Source organism: Equus quagga, chromosome 17 (assembly GCF_021613505.1).
Source record: "Equus quagga isolate Etosha38 chromosome 17, UCLA_HA_Equagga_1.0, whole genome shotgun sequence".
NCBI classification, from domain to species: domain Eukaryota; kingdom Metazoa; phylum Chordata; class Mammalia; order Perissodactyla; family Equidae; genus Equus; species Equus quagga.
The window spans coordinates 41,538,950-41,557,464 of NC_060283.1; the positions used below are offsets into that span (position 1 = coordinate 41,538,950).

The 18,515-nt window shown below is 41.7% G+C and overlaps 2 protein-coding genes across 2 annotated transcripts in view; one reads left to right on the forward strand and one right to left on the reverse strand.

The window, feature by feature from the left end:
• SLC16A14 (solute carrier family 16 member 14) overlaps positions 1-4,395 on the forward strand; it is a 31,420-nt gene extending 27,025 nt beyond the window's left edge. Inside the window, exon 5 of the mRNA XM_046643871.1 lies at positions 1,891-4,395. Within this exon, the coding sequence (XP_046499827.1) occupies positions 1,891-2,042 (152 nt within the window). The 3' untranslated portion in view covers positions 2,043-4,395. The remainder of the gene's footprint in view (positions 1-1,890) is intronic.
• Positions 4,396-10,003: 5,608 nt separating this feature from the next.
• The window catches only part of FBXO36 (F-box protein 36), an 85,578-nt gene continuing 77,066 nt past the window's right edge, over positions 10,004-18,515 (reverse strand). Inside the window, exon 4 of the mRNA XM_046643532.1 lies at positions 10,004-12,555. Coding sequence (XP_046499488.1) covers positions 12,367-12,555 — 189 coding nt within the window. The 3' untranslated portion in view covers positions 10,004-12,366. The remainder of the gene's footprint in view (positions 12,556-18,515) is intronic.

The following is an 18,515-nucleotide window of genomic DNA, read 5'->3' on the forward strand; positions in this document are numbered from 1 at the left end:
GGAGGATGGAGTGGAGGGAAAGAGATGCTAGGGTGTTCTAAGGGTGATGGTGCTTATTCCTGTCCCCCAGAAGAGGGACTAGTACATGTACAGACAAGGAGCCAAGAGAAATGTGTTTGAAACTCCAAAACATTCACTATGGCTGTGCTCTTGGCTAAGTTCTGGGCAGCAAGGGAGAGAGATGGGAAGGGCCACATCACAGAGCCTTGGAGCTTATACTCAACCACTTCACACGAGACAGTAAATAGTCTGAACCAGATACAAGTAAATTTTCCAATCAGTTAGGGTTTTGTCCTGCTTCTGGGATCCGTGCTCAGCAGCGACGGTAGTCCAACTTGTTTCAGCTGTCGGTGTTTGTTATTTAGAGCCATCATTTCTACTCTCAAGTACTTGATCACATGAAAAGTGAGGATTTAACTATTAAAATGACAAGGTCGGCTTCCATGTGGGATGAGTGGAGTGTGAGAACCTCATTTATATTTATTGATTTTTTAAAAAAAATTGTAGCTTACAGATAGTCCCCTAATATACTCTGCCTGTAGATACAGACCACTCTGCTTTATCTGCAAGTGCATCATTCACTTCCTCCTCATTCACAGTTGGTCCACAGTTGACAAATGGTGACATTGAGCCGAAGTTGAGTGTATTTTTGTTCATGTGTCAATGTCACTGTGCCTCTCTGATTCAATTCTGAAGGTGAATCATTGTTTTTGGATTGTATGTTTAATCTTATTTGTCCCTTTTATCTCCAATTGAAGATTAAGAAAAGATTATAGAACGTTTTACTAAGCCACATCTAAAGAGTCCGATATTTTCTTCTTTTTTATATCAAATAACAAACTCAACGTCTTGACTAACTTTTAAAGTATATCCAGTTCATAGCTTTTGAGTGGTTAAAAAAATTATAAATTTTTAATGCTATTAAATGTTTGGTTTAATGCTCTCAGTTCACATGATAGGCTATGTGGGGACGATGCTATGGGACTGATTCTTAGAATTAATCACTCAAGTAAAAGAAACATCATATTTCATAGTTTCTGAGACTTTTTTTCACATTTTAACATCTCTGACTTTGGAATGCATTTGATAAAGCCTGAGAAAACATTGAGTCATATTTTATTTGACAAGGATGTGTCTTTCTTATTGATACATAAGATAAAGGTGCATCATATAATTTATGGTATCTTGGAATCCATGCAATATAGTAGTATTTTATAGAGTACCTAGTAAGATTATTCTATGACAGTATTAGATTATGATATTAAAATATTCGAAAAGAACTGATACTTTAGTCAACATTTAAGCCTATAGCTTTGGCAATTTAAAGTTTTATAAACATAAATATTAAAGTTTTATAGCTGTAAATGTGGATTTTATAAAACCTGGAAAATTGGATTCTTTCTAGAACAGATGTTGACCCTCAAATACTTCAGAATGAATGAAAGTTCAAATGTCTTCTGCTCAGCGTTTTAAATACGTACTAGAAACTTCTTCAGAAGAGTTTTGAAGGTTTTAGAAAAGATTCGTGTTTATATTTGTGAAAAAAGGAAATCATTAGATTTACTTTTCACTGCTGGCTTTTTGTGCCAGCCTGAGAGTTACCTCAGAGGGCTGAGAACCAGAAGGTTCCTTCCATGGATCAGCCAGCTACTGTTTCAGTGCCTTAAGAAGTATCCTAGCGGCTTAAAAGATAAATGCAGCCATCCCCAGGCACAGGAACTGTAGCGTACATTGCCTGGACTTAAAAATAGCTAAATGAAATGTTTTGGGCATTAAATGATGCATAAATAAATTCTTATAGAAATGTTTGTAGTAGCAATAAATGCCTGCTTTGTGTTCTTGACTTTTATCAATGACGTTACACTGAATATATTCTTTTTTGTTTTGTAGGGTGGATCTACGACATCACTCAAAAGTATGATTTTTCCTTCTATATGTGTGGTTTACTTTACATGGTGGGGATACTCTTTTTACTCATTCAGCCATGTCTTCGATTTATAGAACAATCCAGAAAAAAATACATGGATGGTGCACATGTTTAGTGTCCTGTTATGTTTCCTGTAAGATTTCTTTGTGATACTCTCGCTACCTCACATGGTTGCTGTGAGGACCTATGACGTATCGTGGGAAAGTGCTTTGTACGGTAACTGGCACTGCCACTTGTAAATGTCATTGTCATTGTCATTTGAAAGCTGCACTGCCTTTCTGTTTGAGGAGGAGCAATGCTGGAGGGTATAAGGACTACATACGTTTTAGAGATGGCAGTGTCCTTCGAAGACAGCCCATTACATAATTGGTAGAAATGCCCTTATAAAAACTATTCTCTCTTGTTGTCCCCTGGAACTAGGGTTTTAGATACAGCTTTTAAAACAGAGACAAGGAATAAAAGCTTTTCAACCTGACTACTTCTTCGTAAGGTAATAGTAAAGTATCTGACTTCTCCTGGAAAGATTACAGATAAATGGGTTTTAAGAATAAGAATGTGACCAGATTTCAGGAATTGCTCCAGGGAGCTGTTAATCTACTGGTGTGAAACAAAGGCGGGCTCTAATTTCAAAGGCAATACGTTTAGTACAAATAAAGAAACACAGTTTATATTTTTATGCAAGACTTCAGCAGCTAGGGAGCACAATTTCTAAATCTTCCTCTAAGAAAAGCATTTGCTATCAGTTCTAATACAATATTTTCCAGTTGTAAACTGAATCTTGACGCAAAACCTTAATAAATAATACTAATGATTTCCTTAGCAAAAGTCATATTTATGCACACAACCGGTGAGTCAAGGGCTATGATTCGAGCACTTTTATTCATATCATCGGCCTCTTAGTTTATGAGCATGATGTGGGGCCTGTAAAAAAATTTTCTGAGTTTCTCCTGCCTAATAAATAAAAGAGAGATCTAACTGCTGGTTGACATATAAAGTTGGTGGTTAAATCATTTGTAAAGCAGGTAACTAATCCAAAATGTAAGACTATCAAGTTGTGAGGGTAATACCAGAATGCCCTTGGTCTGGATGTCTGCACCTGACATTGGAGTAGTGGTAACAAACAGCCCTTCTCCAGTCCCTCTTGTTGTTATATAGATAACTCATCCGCCTGAGCTCAGCACAGTTTAAAAATAGTTCTCTTGATTGATTTCATCCAGAAGATAACTGTGACTCATGACGTCAAATGATGCTCTTCCTTTATCTGAGATCTCTATTTTTCTAAGCCAAACATTTTTCAGATTGCAGAATGTTCTTCCCAGAATCATTTTGAAATTCCTGGCTGCCTTCCTTGTTTACACGTATTTTAGAACTGTTTAAATTTCTGCTCACAATTTTCTCATCACACATAGACACAAAAATCCTTTAATATTGTTGCTAGTGTCTTGGGTCAAATTTATCTAAAGTGAGCACAGACCATTCTCAATTATCCTTGGTAATTAGAGGCAGAAATGATACCAGTAATTGGAGTCACAGAATGTTACCCCAAGCCTAATTTTATCCAGCGGCGTCAGTCTTACTCCACCAAACTCTTCACAGCTGTTAACAAGTGATTGCATGGACGAGTTTCCATTCTGTTTCATCTCCATTATTTCCTGCCGTAATGTCTAGTGGGAGGGGTTGTGTAATGAAAAGGACCACCAAGATAACAATAATAATAACAGGCAGCTAATGGAAAGGAGAAACAAAAGCATCGCTAATATACACCCTTGATATTACCTCCAATGAGTCAAGAATTGCCTGTAAATTATTATAGATAATAAATTGCATGTCATACTCCATTTGGTTCAACAATGACTTGTTTGTTATCATCACTGCTTTGGCTGCTGTTAAAGAACCCAGCTTGCTAGTTTGATAAAGGAAATCTTTAAAGCTAAGGCGATGCTCTCTCTATTTACTATAAAATTAGGATGAGTAGATTGAAAAACATGTTGTGTGTTTTAAAACTGACTACATTACTTCATTACTCTCGTTTTCTGACAACACCAAGTTAACAAGAGGCGGTGTTACATACTTTGAATGGTGCTAAAGCCAGCGCGTCTTGATGCTCGTCCTGCTGGTTGTGTGTCATAAATATGAACTTTTTATCCAACAACCTGGCTTTAGTTATACCCAAGTTAGACCTGCTCACTTTCGGTTTATGCCGTTGTTTGTTGATTTACTGTGTTTATGGAAGTGATCGTTTCTACCAAATCATAAGTTCCCATTTTACAAAAATAGAGTAAAACCTGCTTGCAATATTCATGTTGACAACACAATAAAAGAGAATGCTATAATTACGGCAGATATGTTAATGTTTCCTGTTCAAAATGTTATTATTTACAGTTCTTTGGAGATTTTAGAAAGGGTTAATTGTATATTTATATTATGTGCTTTATAGTTTTCCCCTCACATATCCAAGTAATTTTTGTTTACATACAACTAAATAAATTTTGTTCTCTTTAAAGATGGTCGGTGAGTTTTTGTATAAAATCTCTATTTTCTTGGCCTTAAGGGGAAAACTTCTAAAATGCAACCGATGCTTATCTGTTTGGTTCTTTCCCCTGGAAGAGTTTTTCTCCAGGTGTGGTCAGAGAACCACCTGGAGAGAAGCATCTAGGGCAACTGAAATGCCAAGTCCAGCTATTAAATTCAAAACACACATACCTTTTAATCCAGCAATCACATTTCTAAAATTTTTTCCTACATATGAACAAAGACAAACAAACAAAGATCATTTGATTTGTTTGTTATATAAAAGACTGGAAACAGTTTAAATGCCCATCAATAGGGATCTGTTAAAGTATGCTATTACACAACAACTTTTTTTAAAAAGACAGATCCATACGTAAAATTGGAAAACACTGTTTAAGATATATGGCTAAAAGAAAAAAGCAAGATGAAAGATGTTGAATGTGCTCCCAATTATGTTTTTGTTAACAACAAAAAAAAGCTTATTCGAATGACTTCTACCTGTATAGACATTTCTGGAAGGAAACAAGAAAACATTAACAGTGGTTGGCTCTGGGGAGGGAAGTCTGGGCATGGGGTGGGTCTGACTTTTTTCCTTATGCATATAATGGTTTTTTCATTTAAAACTTGTGTCCAAAATTATTTTAAATGCACCTTCCTGGGGCTACTTAAAACCTAATGAATTAGAATCTTGGGGGATGGGGCCAATAAATCTGCCTTTTGGATGTGCTTGTCAGTTGATTCTTACGCACACTAAAATTGGAAACCCACTCAACATATTGAAGAGTAAAATAGTCCAGTCAATTTCAAATACTTGTCCTGACTCTCTTGCATTGATTGTTTCCTTTTATACAACATTCTGGTCAATTACTATCTATGGAGCCCTCACAGTGTATAATAATATTTTTATTCTACTAAGTCTTTCTGCTTCCATGGTCCTTTTCCAGTCAACAGGTGTAAGCTGGGCTTCTATAAGAACAAGGTAGGCTATGCAAAGTGCTCACCCTCCAGTAGTCTGCATGTAGAAGGACGCTGCTATCGCAGAGCTCTAAAAGTGGCAATGGGATAACAAAGCTAAAGGAAATTTGACTCGTAATCTGTTTAAATGAAACTGTGATAGAATAAAAGACACAGAGACGTTCAATGAAATGGTTGAAGAACTATCTCTGGGTGTGTCTACTTAGATGAAAGATACACACTCCACGTGCTAGATTTATAGTCCTCCAACTCTTTGCTCTCAGGTCCCCTTCATACTCCTGAAAACCTATGAACACCCCAAGATCTTGTGTTTTTGTGGGCTATATCCTTATTGATATTTACCATATTAGCAAAACTGAGAAATTTTTTAAATACTTATGTATTCATTTTAAAATAACAATAATGAGCCTACTGAGTTAATATAACACATTTTTATGAAAAGTAACCATATTTTCCAAAAAAATTTTAGTAAGAATAGTGGCATTGTTTTATATTTGACAGGTTTTTTAATATCTGGCGTAATAGAAAAGAGCTGAATTCTCGTATTTGCTTCTGCATTCAATCTGTTGTGATACGTGGTTTTAATTGACATATATGAAGAAAATTCAGCCTCATACCTATATGTAGTGGGAAAGGAGGGGAGTATTTTAATAGTCTTTTCAGATAATTGTGGATATTTTTGTTTTGATATTTCATACAATATTTTTTAAAAATCACATGGTTATTGTGTGATTCCATTTATATGAAATGTTCAGAACAGGCAAATCTGTAGAGATAGAAAGTGTGTTAGTGGTTGCCAGAGCCCAGGAGGAGAGGGGAATGAGAAGTGACTGCTAATGGGCAGGGGGCATCTTTTTGGAGCGACAAAAATATTCTGGAACTAGATAATGGTGATGGTTGCACAAATTTGTAAATATATAAAAACCACTGAATTATATACTTTAAAAGCGTGAATTTTATGGTATGTGAATTAAATCTCAGTTGAGAAGTGGACAGACAAGCTCACAGAGCTTGATATAAATTTCTCCAAATTCTAATTTCCTCTTGGAAGCTTAAATATTATCACTGGCAACAAACACTGCAGTCATTTTCCTTGAAGTGACAGCCTCATTTTCAACGTGTCTGCCAAACATAGACACAGCATTTCACGAAAAAAGCAGTAGTTCAGTTTGCAACTCAGCTACACACGTGCTTCTCCTCCAGACAACCATCGGACTTCAGTTTGCAGCGAGGTACTTTGTGCATACTTCTCATTTCGTCACACAAAATATTAAAAAGATGTGGACTCAAGGGTAAAGACTCGATAAAAGGTGATCATTTTTACTGTTTCATCAAGGATATCAAGTGAATCTGGCCCTTACTTGACAACAGCACATAGTGGGGAAAAATACAATGACTTCCGGTACATTTTGGCGTCGTTGCTTTGACTTGCTTTCCCCACCATTGCTTTTGTACCATCAGAGCAAACATCAACACCCATGAGGGTCAATAAAGTTATTCAGTATTTTGAATGTTTGAGCACAGCTTGTGTTTGCTTCCAAGCTTTCACGTAGAAGATCTCTGACTAGCTGGTGTGATACTCGATGAGTACAAGCAGAACAGCAAGTGCAGCCACATCTATTGACTTGTCCATTTGTAAGACAAAAGTACAATTCTGCAGAAAAGGTATTAGCTCAGCCTTCACATTTGCAGCTAAATCTTTAATCTGACAAGCTACTGTATCATTAGGAAGTGGCGCTGCTGTGCTTTCTTCTGCTGACTCTCCATCCAGGAGACATTCAGCACTGCCAGCTGTACCGGCTTCTGTCCTTTCTCCAGTACAGTATGGTCACTCACCCTGCAGGGCACTTCAGTGGCTTTTGCATCTGGTTGGAAAAGCTGTAATGAGTAATTTTTTGGCTTTTAATGAACTCATCACATCTACAGTTGAAATATTCAGTTCCTTTTTCTTTGAACTCCGAATGATTATTCTCAAAATGATACCATACCTTAAGAGGTACCAGAAAGGTAAAATTTTAACATCATAAAGCCAAGGAAAAGATACCTTTTGAGTCATATTTTGGTTCATGTTGACACTTTTTTTTTTTGGTCGATTTCGATTTTGTCTTTTTCAGCATCTTTGGGCTTCATGGTGCAGCTGTGGGCTAAAAAAGCAAGATTTCTAATCTCTCTTTTTAAAGAAAGCAAGATTTCTAATGTTCCTTTTTAAAGCTAGTGATCTATCCTTAAATATAATAATGGATGGAGTGTGGCTTACGTGGACTGGAGGTCTCCAGAATCAGGATGTTCAGAGATCAGTAAGGTGGGGAGAGAATGCTGCTGTTGAATTGCAGAGACTGAGAAGCAGCAGCATTTGACATCTCGGAAAGGGAAACTGAGTCACGGCAGAGAGCAGAGATCACTGACAATGCATTGAAGGTGCTACAGGTGAGCTTGCGTGGACTGCCAATAATGCGAAGCAGTGGGGGCTGGGTTGCCGGTCTCAGACTGGCGCTGGGGAGCCTCTTCTGTTGTCAGGTGAAGTAGAAAGAGGTAAGAGTTCTCTGGGAGGGACTGGTTCCCAAGTGGTGGAAAGAGGCAGGAAGAAGGGAGGATGGAGTTTAGGAAAGTACCAGAGTGCCTTATTCAACTCCTTTACTCAATCCTTTCCATAGTTTTCCCTAAGAGTGTGTGAGGGTCTTGAAGAAGAATTTACTCCTTACTTATTACTTAAATGAACTTAAGATACTTGATCATTAAAAATATTAGCAATAATTTAGTTCATCAAGAGCTTGGGATATTCTCTGGACAACTAGATTAGAATGGTCTCTGACATTACGCTCAAAGTCTTCTCCCTTATCATGTCAAATGTGACTTTGGGCAAACCCTACCACCTTTGCAAGTTCCACTGGTCAAACGTGGTGTCGGCTCTGAGAGGAGAAGTGGTGTGACATTTGTGATTAAGAACACAGACTCAGGAAGTACAGACTTGACTCTCGGTTTTATTAGTTATGAAACCTCTTATTAATTACGAAACCTCAGGAAAATGAACTTATTCTCTGAGAATAATTGAGGCTTTTCAGGCCATACAGTCTGTATCATGACTATCTAACTCTGTCATTGTATGAAAGTGGCCATAGAAAATATATAAACTGTGGTTCAATAAAACTTTATATACAGAAACAGGAAGCTCGTCAGATGAGACCTGTGCCATAGTTTCTAGATCCCTGATCTATAAGACAGAAATAGCATCACTTACCTTCAAGAGTTGCTATAAAAATTAAACTCGTTACTACCTGTTTATTTCTTAGTATGCAGTAGACACTCAATAAATGGAAGCTGCTCTTATTATTGTTATTTCTAAGGTTATTCCAACTCAGTCTGTGACCATGGATCTATGGTTCTAAGGCTTTCTGGATGGGTAGAACAGATTTCCCAATTGAAAATAACTTTTCTGAATGGAGATCTATGTTTGAGGGAACATGAGAATCAGGAAGTCCTCTATAGCTCCCAACCCTGAGGGTTCCACGTTGCAAGGGCAAACTCATGCTGTCCCCATGCGTGGAAGATCTCATTTCAAAACAATAAATAGTGGGGACCAGCTGGGTAGTGCAGCGGTTAAGTGCGCATGTTCCACTTCTCAGCAGCCCAGGGTTCGCCGGTTCGGATCCCAGGTGCGGACATGGCACCACTTGGCAAAAGCCATGCTTTGGTAGGCGTCCCACATATAAAGTAGAGGAAGATGGGCATGGATGTTAGTTCAGGGCCAGTCTTCCTCAGCGAAAAGAGGAGGATTGGCAGTAGTTAGCTCAGGGCTAATCTTCCAAAAAAAAAAAAAAAAAAAAGCAATAGGGACTGGCTGAGTGGCATAGTGGTTAAGTCTATGCGCTCAGGTTTGGCAGCCCAGGGTTCACAGGTTTGGATCCCGGGCGCACACCACTCATCAAGCCATGCTGTGCGGGCATCCCACACACAAAACAGAGGAATATTGGCACAGATGTTAGTTCAGGGACAATCTTCCTCACCAAAAAAAGAAAAACAAAAAGAAAAACAATAAGTAGTTAAAACTAAGATATTAATTTTACTTTGTAAAATGACCTAGTACATAACGTTATGCTTTTAATTGTGAGTGCACATTTTCTTTAGTGTGGTGGTACCTTCTCTACTTAACGTTTTAACATCCAAAGACATTCATTTCAAGTTGAAACCAACCATTCAGAGTTGAAAAGCCTGGATACTCTCTCACAGTCTACCATCTTAATACAAACTGAAGATAAAAGTCATTACACTAAAGCTCAGAGCAAAAAACTATGCTGCACTGAAGTTTTCTGTTTGTTAATGAGGTTGTTTTATATTATTCTTCAGCATCTTGCAAGTCCGTTTGGGGTAAGCAGTGAGGGCTGATGACCATCTTGGACACAAGCAGCTCGGAAAACAATAAGTGGTGACTAGTGCATTGTCCCAACCCCTGCATCCCCCCGTCCCCCATCATAATCTCAGTAAAATAAAACATTCTGGATTCCATATAACCAAGGTTTAATGCACATCCTATGCCAACCTGTTCAGGAAAAAAGCAGCAATAGAAGCTGACATACAGTAAAATCTATTTATTCTTTCAGTTCATAAATTAAATAGTCACATTTGCTGTTGTTAATAAATGGTTCTATAACACAAAACATATAAACCATCAGAAAATAACAGTGTTCTATTTTTCCAACTACAATGGTAAATGATAACAGAGTAGAAACATTTTTGACTGAAAAGATGAGAAAAAGCAAGACGATAAAATGCTGCAGCATTTCACTCTGAAATGGTATGTCATTGACAAAGGAGACTTATCTATGAGTATGAAAGCTGTCGATAGAGGCAGACTCAAGACCATCCTGCCTACTCCCATCCGATGGGATCGTCATGTGGGATCTAACACAGGAAATGAGGCCAGGCAGAGATGGGTAAAATGTTTCCACTGCCAAAGACGCTGGTGCCATGCAAGATTTTAGGCTGATGATACGGTTCCTAGTTTGGCAAAAATAATTACAACCAAGTAATAAGGCACCCAGATTATTAGGGCAAATAATTACGGAAATAATCTAGTAACCCATGTTATTTTAACTATTATTTAACACAGTCAACATGTTAATAACTCATTTTTAATTATTTGCCTTCAGCATCTATTTTAAGAATATTTTATAGAGATAGTAACAATTTTCAAATGGCTACATTTATGTTCTTACTGATTGATGCTGAACCTAGATTATTAGGCATGCCCATAGGATTTCAGAGTCTCGGTTAGTTGATAAAACACGGCACAGGACATTTTTAAGCTATCGACATTTCACATCGATGTTGCAAATGAGTTGTAATTTTATATTTACACAGTTACTTCAACAGACCAAATTGTGCATACACACAATTGTTGTGCATACACACAATTGTTGTGCACGCATGGCATTTCCCTATGTTCTGTCACTGAAAACCTGGCCAGGAGTGTAGTCTGGAACTTCAGGGAGAAGCATGGTGGTGCAGACACACGTGTCCCCTGACTGCCTGCCAGTCACCCTGCACTGCCCTGGCAGGCTCTCTCCTGGGTAGAGTAGGCGGCCTGGGGCCCTCCCCAGGTAAATCTTTGCCCTGTGCTTAGACTAAATCGAGATACAACATGACAGGCTCCCCGGATGTCTCTGGAAATCTACGACTGAGGGTTAATGGTGTGTGCATGGGGGTTAAAATCTGATTTGATATTAACACAGGTTTAGTAAAATTAAAAAAAAAAAAATCTATCGCTAAGACATGGCTATGGAGCCATTCCAGAAGGACTTAGGTGGAGAAAACAGCCAGAGTCCACCTCTTCCGCACCCTTCGGGAGGTCCTGCTGCATCACAGGAAATTTCTCTGGCATGGGGAGGGGGAGGGAGGTACGTATTATTTTTTCTAGATAGCGAAGTGGAGGTTGCAGAGAAGAAGAAATGATAAGGTTAATAAGGCAACAGGAGGTTGAAAACTCATTTGCACTGCAGCCTGAAAGGAGTCATCAGATGATTTGTTGCTGTGAGTTCATGTCTGGGGAAACTTACTCATCCTGAGAGTGCAGGAAGCAAACAATTTGTCAATAACCCATCTTGGGGAGGTGGAATTTCCTTCCCCAAAAGGGTACTGTTTTCACCCCTCTGCCAGGTTGCAGAGCACAGACGGTACTCGAGTTTTCACTGTTACCCATAGCCTGTGTTATTTAAAACCCTTGTAATAAAAGTGGTAGCTGTCCACATGCGTTTGGGGAAGCAGCATCCGTCTGAGAAATGTTCGTGGGTTTATTTGATAATGTGAAGTCCTGGGAAGTTGGACTCTGGACGAGGTCTGCGAACAAGATGCCTGGACTTCCCTCTCGCCACACCCCAGGGCCAGGTCAGAGGGTGTCTACCTGCGGGGGACGGAGCCTAGCATCCTGGGCCCACAGGACGGGGCCCTGACTACAAACTTAGCGGGACAGAGTTGGGAAGGCAGCTGCCCTCACCGGGAGGGCCTTGTCCCTCACAGTCCCCTGTGGGGACCAGCAGCCACCTGTTCCATGGATGGACTCAGATGACACAACACCAGGAAAAAATTCAAAAACCCAGCTATCCTTTCCAATGCCTGGATAAAACAGATATGTAATAAAAACCTGCTAATAATGGTTTATTGTTTGTTTCCATACAGCAGAAGCCTCTCTTCCTGTGGGTGTCAGGGGAGGGGAAGATGGGGACTGTGGGCTTCCTGTCCTGCAGCCCTTGTGCTGGGGCCATGATTTGATCCTCACGACTTTGGGACTGTGGTTCAGGCAGGGCACTGCGTTAGTGTGCAAATACCCTGTGCTTTCCAGATGGCACCTTGGATCAGCAAAACCTCTTCGTTCCTAATCAGAGGCAACAGGAGGGATTTGGACACAGAAGAGAAAGCCAGCCTGGCCCCTACTTCCCTGCAGGGAGGAGAGCGTGTTCCTAAAGTGGACCGTCCCTCTGGCTCTCTTGTCTCTGCTTCCTCTTGCGGAGCCGCCGCTGGAGTTGCAGCTTGTTGGTGAAGAACATCTGTCTCCAGCCCATGTCCTCGGCCAGGGCCCGCATGTCAGGGGAGATGTTGTCACAGGCGGACTGAACTATCTGCTCCCACAGTTTGTCGGACATGCACAACTAGAGGGGGGAAAAGCCAGAGGGGCGTTACGTCATCCATGGGTGAAGTAAAAGTCTTTCACTCACGCCCCAAATCACCGACCAGCTCCTGCTGCCTCTGAGACACTGGAGGAGACACCACGTGTGCATGACAATGTGCCAGACACAGTGCGTGCCTCCAGAAACTTCCTCTTTGAGAGAGACAAGTGCACAAATATCTAAAGGACAAAGGAATATTTGACTAACGGAATAAACCAAGTCCTGGTCTCATTTAAGATGCAAAATGGAAGATAGTTATAATAGTACATATACCACATTACATAGTTGGTTTCCAATTAGTTACATAACAGAGGCTGATAAGGGTGTGGTCAACCGACCTTCCACCCCGCGCTGCAGGAGCTTCTCCACTGGGGACATTGCTACACTCACTAAGGTTGCAGTCATTTTAAACCCTTGCTTAAGCCGCCTCTCTCCTGGGCTTGTACAGCTGACAGCAAGCCACTCGGTAGTGAATTGCATCAAAATGAACAAGCAGCCCAGCCAGACCACCAACCAGCACGTCTAAAATCCACCCGTTCCAGGGTTTTGTCCACAAGTTTTGCTCCGAGTCCTTTGCACTCATGACATCACACCATGCACCAGAGTGGCCTACAAGCTTCGGTCTACTCCCCAAGCCCACCTGGCACGTGGCGGAGTGAGCTGTTCTCCAGGAATAATCTTCTCTGAGACGCCCTACCGTCTGGGGGCTTTAACAGAGGGCCAGCAGGTTAAGGACAGACAGGACCCCTCAGACCCCACATCTGTACGAGGCCATTGTGTCCCTCCTCCAAGTTCAAAGCTGCCACAATTCAGCTTCCGTTTACCCAACATTTCCTTATATGACTTTTTCAATTCGCACCATTTTTTCCGGCAATGACTCTCATCAGTCTCCTGCTACTAAAAACTGTTACTGTGGAGATTTCCTGACCCCCTTCCCCATCCTGCCCCCCGAGTCCTCCCTGAAGTTAAAGCTTCCATTACATTTATTTAGTATCACTGACCTTGGCGATGGCCATGGCTTTTTGGTATATGCAAGAACAGGAACGTTTAGAGGCGCCTGGATACTTGCTGTTACACAGCGGTAACTCCAGCAACACAAAATAAGCTCTAGGAAGGGTTCCGCGTGGGCCTCCGTGACGGACACTTCCCGGCTCCATCCTTCCTGTGCCAATTGTGTGCTCAGGGAAGTTCATCACCAACCTGATTTCCCCTTTCATCAGTTCCATTCAAGGGTCGTCGTATGTGGAAATCCAGAAGTGCAAAGAGCAGGGCATGGTGGAAGATGAGTAAGGAGCCCACGGTTCCTTGAACCAGTGGTGCCAGAGCACGCTCCTCCTTCATGCTTGCGACCCTCTCAGCCATGCCCCTGTGTGGGAGCTCCCACAAAGACTTCTCCCACAAGGGGGTGGAGAAAGGCAAGAAGCCGATGGGCCCCTCAAAGGTCAGTAATGGTGGGAAAGAAGATTATCTAAGGATAATGATCAGTGCACATCAAGTGCCTATCAATAATAGAGTTAACTTAATTAATACAATACAAATTAGGCTGAACCCATTATTTTCACCATTTAAAATTCCTTTTTAGGCGGCAACTTTATCACTTAAATAGGTGAAACAGACAGGCATGGAAAAATCCGTCCAATTCGAAAACACGGAATCCCACTGTGCTCCATTCAGGAAGGTGTCAGGGTCTGGGGTAACTGAACCTCTAGAAACATCAGCGCTTATTGACAAAGAGCCAAAAAGGCACCCGAATGGCTAACACAGTGGTCAGGAACCAATGCATTGAAACGCATGCGCTTTGTTCTGTGGGAAAGGCCTTCGCTCATGGCCCAATCTTCCTTTCCTTAGAATTCGCTTCAGTTTAGGGCACAGCTTTTAGCTCTTAGCAGTTTAGCCACCGCAAATGAGGGTGGTTGGCACTCTCAGAGGCAGAAGAGTGAAGGCAGAGAAGGAAGGTGAGAAACTAATAGAAAAGAAGAAGAAACACAAACTAAAACGACTGCAGTTTGGGGCCATTTAGTTGGGAGGGAAGCTGCCCCCCAATTTTCCATCGCATATTCATTCACCCATCCATCCAAACGGTCTGGAATGCCTATTGTGTCTAACGGGCTCTTGGTTTCAGGCCACAGAAAGTCCTCTTGGTTGTTTAAGCGGAAAGGGCTCAGCAGACGCAACAGGCAGCTCACAGAGTATCTACTAAAACCACGGGAAAGGCTCAATGCTACAGAGCCAGGAACGTCAGCAGCCAGATTTAGAAACAAAACCCCCAGGCTGCTCTGGTGGAAATCCCACTGCTTCTGCTTCCCAGCACTCAGCACCTAGGGCGCAACGATGCCTTGGAGAAGACTCTAGGACCGCCTCCATATGCCTCCAGTGCTGTGCCTGCAGGAAGGGCTGGTCTCCATATGTGTGGAGGCTGCCTCACCTTGCTCACATCTTCCTTCCAAGACTCTTGCAGGTAGGTCTACAGACAGAGCCTACGCTACATCCAACACACCAGGTGCAAAGGCCGTTTTTATCTTTCTAACCTCCACAGTACACAAAGGCAAGTCCATCGAGCATAAAGGCGTTAAAATGAGTGTTGAGCAAAACAATCCACAGCATCCTCCTCCATCTGACCTTCCGGCTATTCTCATCCACACATACCCTTCTTCCCACACTTAAACTTCCAAATGACAGTAGTAGCACAACACAGCCTACCTAACACAAGGCAACTCTCCCTCACACGGGTGAAAGCGTGCTTCTTCTCTGCCTTCTCCTCCACCCACTCCTGCCAATTCTCAGCAGTCTCTATACGCCTCTGGGTGATATTTCCCTTGAGTCAATCCCAATTCATCTTTGTAACCTATGCACCAGAATGATAAGGCAAATTGGTACCAATTTGCCCTATCTAAAATAGCAGGAGAAAAGGAGAGGGTAAATATTGGTTTACATATAAATGTATTCACAACTGAGTAAGGAAGAAAATATGGGTAGCTACTACGGGCCTGGATGCTGCAGTGGGTCACAAGGTAGTAGCTGTATTTATAACTTTCTCACTCTGCTATCCATTCCATCTTCCCTTCATCCTCAACTCATCAAGATTCTATATCTGGTGCTATGATCCAAACCTCCTCCAACTGCTGCAGGGCATGAGCACTTCCTGGCCTTGCAGGTAGAAGATGCTTTAGTCTTCTATTAATTCTTGCCATTGGACATGCCAGTATTAGAAGGCACTTGAAGGGATCTCCTGGGTCCCAGAAATACTCCTCCCTAATTCCACTAGGAACCAGCAACTCTTGTTTCTCCTTGATGAACAGGATGGATCACCTGAGCCAATATAGTGATGCCTTTTTTTTTGTCCAGTGGCATTAGGAGCCCCAAATAGCCCAGGAGCAATCTGAATTTCTAGCTCATGAGTCATTGTTGTCCTTCAGGTAACAGCATTCATTCTTTGACTATCAAGATCTCTAACCTGGTAGAACCCAAAGTTGTGGAAAGAAAGCAACATTTTTTTCTTGTTGGTGATGTGTGAGTCTAAGAAATATTACTCCCACTTCCATCCTTTGCTTCCAGCTATAGAAGAAACAGGACCAAGTACTGGTCACTGATTACGAGCATATATCACATCTCGTAAGACTGCACTCCGACCTTGTGAAGTGTCGTCTCTTAGCTAATGAGGGAACAAACATCTCCAATAGGCCACCCCCTCATTCTCTAAGGACATCTATTTCTAGATGATGGAGTGTATGCTAACAGAAGGAAATTTGGTGCTCTTTACCTTATTTATGTATGTCTATTTGTTTAATAAATAAATTTAGTTATAGCGAAATAATGTGAAGCAGTCTTGTATGGGATACAATGATGGAAAATCAGGCATTCAGTCAGTTTACGCACAATGTTGCTGAAGAAGCATGCATGCAAGGAAGGCACGTTCATATTCAGAATAGGTGCCTAATCCGGGGAGGACAAACTGCTGCCTCCTCCATGGGGAAGAGTCCAGTGTTACTGACCTGCCTCCAGGTCACTGCTGGACACCCTGGAGCATGGCACCTCAGTGGGGGCTCAGCCTTATTCTCCCCTGTGAAGTAGCCAGATTAATCTTGCTAAGAGGAGGTTCGTGTTGTTGAGTCCATGCACAGCCCCCATCCTTGCTACCTGGGCACTTTGTCTATGAACCCAGTGAGCAGTAGGGGGCCAGGGAAAGAAGCTGACTGACATCCCTAGAGGAGAGCATCTCATCCAGCCAATTACTGAAAACCTCCTTTGCACTGAGTGCCCTTTGGTGATCAGTCACATGAAACACAAACATCTTTGTCCTTTGTCTTATTCTGAGAAGTCCATCCAAATACCTCTTCCCCAGAACTCGTCACTGATCTCCAAATCTCGTTCTTTGCAAGACTTGGAGCCTCTAGCCAAAACGGTAGCCTTTGCCCAGTAGAAATCCAAGAGCTGTTTCTCAAAATCAGAGCACTTTTCTGCAAATGCATCCTGTCTTTTCTCAAAAACCCTGGAGGTGCAAGCTATAATTTTCCTACTGAGGCATGCCACAGGTGTCGGCAAGCATCCAGATAGGCCCTAGCCCTGTAGGCCACAAACACTCTCAGCGCCTGAAGCTGCTAGATCATAAGGAGCAAGTGACACAGCTGCTTACACTACAGTCTGGACCAGCGGCTGGGCCCCACTTAACACTGGCAGCTCTGGGGTTACTTGGCAAATGAATCAGAGAAGCAAACTCGAACGTGGTATATGTTACCTTGAAAACCAAAAAAGATCCACGAAGAGTTGTGCTGCTTTCTTAAGGTAGGAAGTAAAAGTAAGGCACGGGATCCTAGACACTTTATTGAGATGGCGGGCCTCTCAATTTCCGTGGAGTTCACCTCCAACTCTCTGACATATATGTATCTCACCAAGGCATATCGATGGTCTGCTCCTTCCTGCTCATCAGCAGGAAGTCATGTTGGAAGGTGACAGGATCAATATCTGTGATGTAAGTACAACCCATAGCTGTACTGGGTGAGAAATGCGATAAGCCTGAGGCAAAATGATGAAGGTATAATGCTCTCCCCATCACCGAAAGCAAATCTGCTGAGATGTTCTCATTGGAAAATCCAGGAAGATAGGACGAGGGTGTGCAATAGCATGGTGGCAACGCAGGAGGTGAGAAAGGGTCAGAATGTAGATATATTTTGAAGGTAGAGCACATAGGACTTGCTAATTAACTAGATGAGAGTAAGAGGGAAAGAGAAGAATCAAGGACGAGATTTTTGGCTTGAGCAATTGGGTAGATGGTGTTGCCAATGACTGAGAAAAATAAGACTGTGGGAGAAGCAGAAGGTAAATAGGTACATGGGTAGGGAAATTCAGAGGTCTGGTTTTGACATGCTAAGCTTGAGATGTCTCTGCTACATCTAGTGGAAGTGTTGAGCGTGAAATTAGTTACAAAAGTTAGTTCAAGAGGGCAGCCTGGGCTGGAAACATATGTTTGAAAATTATCAGTATGTAAATAATATTTAAAGCCCTGGGATTAGATGCTATCATCTGGGTATGACTGTAGACAGAGGAAATGGCTCAGGGAAGAGCTCTAGGACATTCCAACATTAAGCAACCAGGAAACAGAACTAAGCTTTCAGCACGGGGGACTAAGAAGAAGGAGGAAAATCTGGAGAGTAATCAAACGTGTCAAATGCTGCTGAAAAGTCAAATAAGACGGGAACTAAAAACTGGTGTATTTTGCAAGATGATATACAATAGCAACCTTGACAAGAGCAATTTTAGTGGCATGGTGGGGATGAATGCCAGGCTAGAGTGAGTTCAAAAAGGAACAGAAGAGGAAGTCGATGTAGTAGGTAGAGTACTCTTTTGAGGGATTTTAGTTTAGGAGCAGAGTGGGGAGGGAGAGGTCGAGGCAATTTTTTTTAAAAATTTATGTTCATGCGCTGATGGAAAAATCCAATACAGGA